Raw genomic sequence first — 7937 nt, 5'->3', positions numbered from 1 at the left:
TTTTTTTATATGTAAAATGAAGGGGTTGAATCAGATTATCTCTGAGATCATTTCCAGTTCTAAATCTTGAGACTCTTCTTGGGACCTGTTTCCTTATTGGAAGAATAGAGATAAACACATGTATAATATCTCTGCTTTTTTTGCGTGTGTATGAGGAAACTGCTTTGTAAATGGCAGAATACTTTATAAAGAGATCTATTATCATCATCATTATGCTTATTATGTTTTTCTTTTACAACAAACCCACAAAGAACAAATTTTAAGTACCCAGAAGATTTTTTTTAATAGTCAGATGCTAGTTTTTATGACTGAAAATCACAGAATCGGAGGGGCAGAAAACTTCACTGTTGGAAAGTTATAAAATTTAATGCCTTTTGAATTTCTTTTTTAAAATTACATTTTCACACACATACAATTTGCCATTAAGTCACAACATTTTATTAAACTGTACAAACAGCAATGGCACTTTCATAGTGCAGGAGTTAAGAATTCTAATTAAACAGCTGTCTACTGTAAGTAACACGCATGGTTCTTTATCTTGAATGTTGCACAGAAAGAGACGTAAGAGATAACAGGTAAGTCTCCCTGGTGTATTATGACATTGGATATTTTCAGTTGCCATGATAGTTGTTCCTTTTCCTTTTATAAGTGAGGATGGTCACCATTAGATATAATGAAAAATGTATTAGTGGAATTTCCAGTCAAGGCAAGTTTTAATTGAGGGAAATAATTTGATATCATTTTTGGTAGATTCTACATTTAATTTCTTCATTGCCAAGACAATCGGATGAAATAGTCTATTCGACTTCCAAGGAAAACCACACCAGGTGATATGTTATTCCAACTTGCCATTGTTATCTCTTGCAAAACAGTGTGGGGGATGTGGATAATCAGAATGAATGGTTTTGAAAATTTCAAGTGACAGGCTACACTTATTGTGAAAGGATTCCCATGAAAACCTTGTTACTGTTTTCTTTTGGCCATTTAAGCTTCCACCGATGTGAATGGGGTAAAATAGGTCAGCAGCTCTTGTTCTGAAGCTGGAGGACAATTGGTATGGCATCTGGCAATGCGCTGTTATGGTGTTGAGACTGTTCGTACACAGTTTGTGCCTCGATTCATCAAGGACTCCATTGATCGGCACTTTGTACTAAAGTGCAGGGGCTAATTTAGGGCAGCATTAAGTTGTTCAATCTTTCACAGTACGCAGTACCATCTTTCAAGTAAATTACTACTGTGCAGGAGTGAGGTGGCAAATCTGAACCTCATGGTGAGTTCTTTCTCTAATGCCCTGAAATTTGAGAGCATTCTGTAAAAGATGGCAGGAGATGTAACGAAAGACATTTGTCATTAGTGAAGTAGAGGAGGCTTACTCTCCAGATAAATGTTGGGAATATTGGTAAAAGCTCTGATTCCTCACTGAGTGTTTCTTTTCTTTTCTGAGATGAAAAAGGGACATGATAAGTGTTGTTTGAGCCAGTTCAAAGAGCAGATTCCTTCAGCCGAGAGGCTCTGAAAGGCGGAATCCTCAGGATAACATCCTCTCCATCTTAGGGTTAATGAAGGAAAAGTTCTTGAACATATTTTGGTCCATGCTGTTTATCAGTGTTCTGTCAGCAAATGATAGCCGTGGCTTCTCATTCAGAAATTCTTTATCAAAGTTGCTGCAGTCACTTGGAGATTTCTTCAGCAGGTTAGGACAGGGAAAAAAAAAGGGAGAGTGAGCAAAAGAGAGAATGAGAGAGAGTAAGAGTGAGAGAGAATGAGAGAGAGTGAGAGAAAGAGAAAGAGAATGAGAGAGAGTGAATGAGAGTGAGAGAGTGAATGAGAGTGAGAGAGTGAATGAGAGTGAATGAGAGTGAGAGAGTGAGAGAGTGAGAGAGAGAGAGAGAGAGAGAGAGAGAGAGAGAGAGAGAGAGAGAGAAAGATGGATCAGACTCTTAATTTAACTTTTTTTTCTATCCAGACCTAAAATCTTTACATAGAAACAACTCTCTTGCAACTGGTGACAGGGGTTAGGACTGATACCTATTTTATAGGATAATTAAACATGTTACAACATTCTTTTACTGGGTACAATTGCTATAATCCTAGGGAGATGATTTTTAACCATCTGAATACATGTCATCATAACATATGGTACAGTGGGCATCTGCTAGTTTAGAGTCAGGTGGTCTTTCTACATAAAGGTATGTCAGGGAACTCAAGTAGAAAAGAAGAATCAAAGGGGGAAATCAATTATATCTATTAGTAGTTAAAAATTAGTAATTTCTGCATATGAATGACTTTTGGTTATTTCTGGACCGAGAGAGAAAGTACTAGTCACCAATTAAAGAGAGTTTAGCAGATATTGTCATCTAATCCCTAAAAACCCAGGAAGCCAATCATAAATAAATTAAACCTCCTTCAGCAGCTCCAGGTAATTGAGCTTCCCATTTATTGAATAGAAATGGCAAGTAAGCAGTTATCTAGGAGGTTTAAACAAGAGGGCTGTCAACAAGAAGACAAAGGACTGAGCATTTGGTTTCAAGCTAGTGCAGAGGGCATGGAGAAATTTGCAATTGCCTCTAGAAAAGTGGACATGTTTTTTAGTACAAGTTTGTCTCAATCCTAAAAGGGAAAGTCAAAGGGATGGGCTAGAGCTAGCTCTTAGCTGGTGCCAGAGATATTATCTCATTCAGTCTTCACACCAACAAAGGGCCAGGAGGGGGATGGGAAAAGTGCTAGTATTATCCCATTTTATAGTTAATAAATACTATCTGCCTCAGTTTAAGTGATTTGCCAAGAATGACATACATAGTTAGTATCTGAGGCTGGATTTGAATTTAGGTTTCCCTGACTCTAAACCTACTGAACCCCCTAATTGAGTAAGAAAAAAAAATAGTGGCAACCTCTTTACATTCTATTGTGATCCCAAGCAATCTGCTGGAGGAGTTGAATGATGGCTGAAATTTCTGAAATTAGCATGATGAAGTCAATGCCTAGTTCAAAACCTCTATTTGTATGCTGAAAAATTCAGGTTGCACCTATATTATATGAAGTCATCTTTTATCTTGAGATAGAGGATAAGATGAATAATATAACTTTTGATTGATACCCACTGGGATGGTAGTTGGTTATATTGCTAAATGCAATTCTTAAATTGGAACAAAAATCCCCAAATTATACATATTTCATATTTTGAACATGACAACAGTGTGATGAGGTTTAGATTTAGGGAACCAAAATGAAATTAGGGTTTCTGGTGGTCAGGGAGTTAAATGATATGGTCTAGTGGCAGGTTCGGGGTTCAAGGAACCAAATGGAGAGGTTTGGCTCCCCTACAACCCTTTGGGATTCAGCGTAAGGGTAGGGAGTTCTGGAGACTCCCTTCTGGTGGCGAGAGGTTCTCTGTAAAGGAATTTATAGACCAGAAAACCTAGATTGATAAAAGAGGTTTATTATGGGGATTGGAAGTAAGGTTGGAAATAAAGTCTGGGAAATAGGGGAGGATAAGGAGAGGATGACAATGAAAAAGAATATTATTCCAGCAGGCAGATTTATGGAAAATGGAGTTTTGCACTGAGAATGCAGTTCTCAATGGACAGAAAGTCCTGACAACTGAATGAGCTGCCGAGGTCTATCTGCAAAGACCTTCGTTGATGGAAGCTTATTATATTGCTTGTCTTGGTGGGGACTGGGAAACTCAAGCTGGGTGGCCCAAGCAAATCAGAATGGGGGCTGAGACAACCGGAGCAGATTGGATCCAGTGGGGGCTGGGACAAGCCCAGATCTCCTATTGGAATTGAAAGGGGTGCTTTTGACCAGGATTTGTGAATCAAAGGCCCTGGAATCCTGGACTGATATGCCTCAGTCAGGAGGGGCTGGGAATCTGAAAGGAATCACAAATCAATAGAAAATATAGTTTCTTAAAGGGACCAACCCACTTCACAGTGGATAAGCCTATTTAATGCTTTCATAAAGATAGCTCCAAGGAGCAGTACTGAGAGCAGAATTAAACTTGAATTTATCAGTGTTCTAACATGTTGAACAATACATGGGTATATGTTGAATAATACATGGGTAATGACTGACTTTGAGAGTTATCTGCCTTCCCAAGAAATCCTTCTATAGAATTGATTTATGATGATGAGGTTAATAAAAAGTTAAAATTTTTACACTGCAAAGAATACAGGTTTGCAAAGTATTTTATATATAAGATCTCATTAATAGACATGATTTTTAAACTTGATATTTGTTATGGACCAGAGCAGTGGTCCTCAAACTTTTAAAATAGGGGGCCAGTTCACTGTCCCTCAGACTGTTGGAGGGGCGGACTATAGTAAAAATAAAAACTCACACTCTGTCTCTGTCCCTCAGCCCATTTGCCATAACCCGGCTGGCCACATAAACGGGCTGCATCTGGCCCGCAGGACGTAGTTTGAGAACCCCTGGTCCAGAGTATTTTGAATCATGTATCACTATAAAGAAATGGCAGAGATCACTAGGATCCAGAAGGCTTTTCCATCTGTTTTTCCCTATCTCCAAAACAAACAGGACATGGGGAAAGACACTGAAACCTTTTGTGCCCACTTTCCTTTCTCCCCACCTTTAGCTTCCCACCTCACCTTCCCATTCCCCTAGCTACTTCAGCCCTTCTGGGCCCTTAGTTTCCTAGCTTGTAAAACTGAGGAGATGAATGATATCTAAGATCCTTTCAGCATCGTCATGACACTGTGAGATTTTCATTGGAAAGGGACTGGTCTTGATCCCCCAAAGCATGTATCTGATTATCACTCCATTCCTCCCATAATGAAACTTCTTGAATGCTCTTCTTGAAGAAATAAATCATTATACTTTACAATGGGGTGCTAGGGTGAGTTTCTATTTAAATAGAAAGCTACCTAATGATCTTTTTTTTTCCTTTGGAGTGGGGCAGACTGAGCTGTTTCCAAAGCAGTGACTTGTGGTATCCTGGAGTCTCTATTTCCCTGCACAGACCAGAGTCTGTTCCTTATCCTACCATGCCCTAATTGATGGTATCTTTCATGATGTATATCTAGGGTATGGCTTGTGTTGTTTGCCCCAGGTTAAAAAGAATCCCAGCTTGTTTCCATCATCATTTTGGAACCCAGTAATGCTACACTGAGTGGACATTATGTACGGATAGGGATAGTTGGGGCATGTTTTTAAATGAGGTCCTGTAGAGATTTTATCAAATCATAGGAGAATGAGGAAGAGATATAAAAGAGATATTAAATTTGTATCTCTTTTAGTTTAAAAGGTGGCTCAATGTCCTTTTTTATCTATCTCCTCAAAATCTGTTGCACCTATTCCCTTTTTCTTTGCTCATAGAAGTGTTACTATTGTTCAGGCTCTCATTTCCTCTCAGCTAGACTACAGCAATAGTTATATTTGGTCTCCCTACCTCCAGCCACTCACTCTTCTAATTCATATTTCTAAAACACAGGTCTGACCATGTTACCCTCTTGCTCAAGAAACTTCCTTGGCTTCCTGCTGCCTCTAAGATAAAATACAAACTCCTATGTCTGATATTTTAAGCCCTTCACAGTCTGCCTCCAACCTATATTTCCATTGCTGATCTCATATTATTTTTTCCCCCACATGTTCTAATGTGTTTTAACCAAAATTATCTACTTTTCTCCTCCTCCACTTTCAAAATTCCTTTGCTTTCCCCCAGGGTCTGGGCACAAGCTACCTCCCCTCCCCCAATGAGAATGCACTCCCTCCTAAATTTTACTTCCTTGAATCCTTAGGTCACTTTAGTCCAACACTTTACATCTTATGATCCTTCACCATAGTTAATGTCCTTTGAAATTACTTTCTATTCATCTGTGTATGTGCTATTTCATTTAATAGAATATAAACTCTCTGAAGGCAGAAACTCTTTAGTTTTGTTTTTATATTCCCAATACTCTGCACAAATGTTTATTCACTGGATGGATAAATCTTCCTTTTCATATTGTTTTACCTAAAGTCTTTTCCTCAGTCAGTTAAGGCAGTGTTGTTATTTGTAAAGACAAAATCTACTTATATGATGTAGGTTAACTCTGAGAAAACAGATATATAAGTAGAAAGAAAATTGACTACAGATTTTTGGTATGAGATGAGAAGCAGAGTGCTATCTAGTAATGGGTAATATACATTATGAATATAGAATATTGAGAATAACCCCATAAGATAAAACTCACTTTGCTGCCTTATAGTCATATTTTGAACCAATCTGTATAGCTGAAGATAAACATAAACTTGTCAGATCATTTCTTGTTTACAATTATACTGTGTGTGGTTTGAAACCTTAGCTGATGTTAATTGGGCTTTTCAATGTTCCAGTGACAGAGGCTTCCATTATTTTGTTTCCACTATCATTTTGGAGCCCAATAATGATACCATGAGCTAAAATTACGTAGGGTTGGGGTTTGTGGGGCCATGATTTTAAATGGTGCTCTGTATAGGTTTTATAAATCAAACTGGAAGAGACTGGGGAAATATAAAAGGGGTACTAAATCCTTACCACTTTTGGTTTGAATGGTGGCTCAATTTCCTTTCGTTCAAGGTCTTCCCAGTTGATCTCCCTGAAGAAGGCATGCATACGGATATCTCCTTTTATCCCTAGTCTTCGTTCAGGTTCTCTCACAAAAAGCTGGGAAATTATAGAAAGAGAAGCAATTTATTTCTCATCTGGCAAGTGTTTCTCTTCTTGGTACTAGTAACATCATGTTTTCACAAATCCTGAGGTATATTTAGAACTCAAGAGACCAACTCCAACGTTGGTCCCTTGAGATAACAAATTTTCTCTCAGCCGTTATATCACTGCTATTCATCTTCACTAGACCTTGGTTTGTTCTTAGAAAACTGAACACTTGATATTAATTTAGCAACCCAGAATATCATAAGAAAAGCAAAAAATGGATATTATTAAGCTCTTCCTGGGTAAAATTTAACAATTTAACAAATTTAAGATGCTTGAATTAAAAAAAAACAAACAAAATTTGAATGTAACAGATTTTGAAATAAATTATTTCAGTATTATTTAAATTGCTAAATTTACAAATATTTAAAAGGTAATGGAGGAGGAGCCAGGTGACACAGTGGTAGAGCATAGAACCTGGAGTCAGGAAGACGAGTTCAAATCCTAAGTAACACTAGTTATATAATCCTGGACAAGTCATTTAACTTTGATTGCATCTCCCTCCCCACTTTGAAAAAAATAGAAAGGCAATACAGCTTAATAGATGAAGAGCCAGTCTCAATCATGAAGATCTGGATTCAATTTCTGCTCTGACACATACTTTTTGTTTGACTCTGTGGGAGTCACTTATTTTCTTGTTATTTCAGGTAATTCCCTAGGTCTAAGTTGTAGAGCAGGTACCAAATCTGTATTGAGAGAAGTATCTTAATTGGAAATATTCATTTATTCCCAATGAAATCACTAGTCTAGTCCCTCCCCCAAAACAACAGCAAAACAAAACAAATCCAAATAAAATCTAAAAAGCCGCCACCCTCATAGATATTTAAAAATACTCTTCTGTGAGAAGAGTGCATTGTTAGGCAAGAAATTTTATTCTGCACCCTTCCTGTCCTGTTAGAGTTTAGAGTCCAATAGGGAGAGGTGACATATATACAAATAACACTAGTATAAAATGAGAGATGCAAAGTGAGTAAGAGAGTTACAATGAAATCCAAGGAGGAAATAAGGGAAAGCTTCCTGAAATGCTGACATTTGAGTTTAGCTTTAAAGGTTGTGCAGGAATTATATAGGGAATTGGGAGAGAAGAAGGATGACATTTTGGGCATAGGAAACTGCATGAGCTAAGGTGTGGAGTTATATGGCACATATATAGAAGATGACCAATAGTCTAATTTAACACAAAAAAGTATGTGGAAAGGAAAAGAGCCATAGACTCATAGGTTTAGAGCTAGAATTCATGAACCTT

At 37.7% G+C, this 7937-nt stretch overlaps 1 protein-coding gene across 3 annotated transcripts in view; it reads right to left on the bottom strand.

Annotated features, from left to right (window-relative positions):
* Window positions 1-343: 343 nt before the first annotated feature.
* PRKCQ (protein kinase C theta) overlaps window positions 344-7937 on the bottom strand; it is a 185976-nt gene continuing 178382 nt past the window's right edge. For all 3 annotated transcript variants that reach the window (XM_074268751.1, XM_074268752.1, XM_074268750.1), the window contains 2 exons: window positions 6515-6643; window positions 344-1684 (listed from right to left, as the gene is read on the bottom strand). In XM_074268751.1, coding sequence (XP_074124852.1) covers window positions 1529-1684; window positions 6515-6643 — 285 coding nt within the window. In that variant the 3' untranslated portion in view covers window positions 344-1528. The remainder of the gene's footprint in view (window positions 1685-6514; window positions 6644-7937) is intronic.

The sequence above is a fragment of the Sminthopsis crassicaudata genome, chromosome 5, assembly GCF_048593235.1.
Source record: "Sminthopsis crassicaudata isolate SCR6 chromosome 5, ASM4859323v1, whole genome shotgun sequence".
NCBI classification, from domain to species: Eukaryota; Metazoa; Chordata; class Mammalia; order Dasyuromorphia; family Dasyuridae; genus Sminthopsis; species Sminthopsis crassicaudata.
The sequence above is the reverse complement of the archived record's forward strand: the minus strand, read 5'-3'. Positions and strand labels throughout refer to the sequence as shown.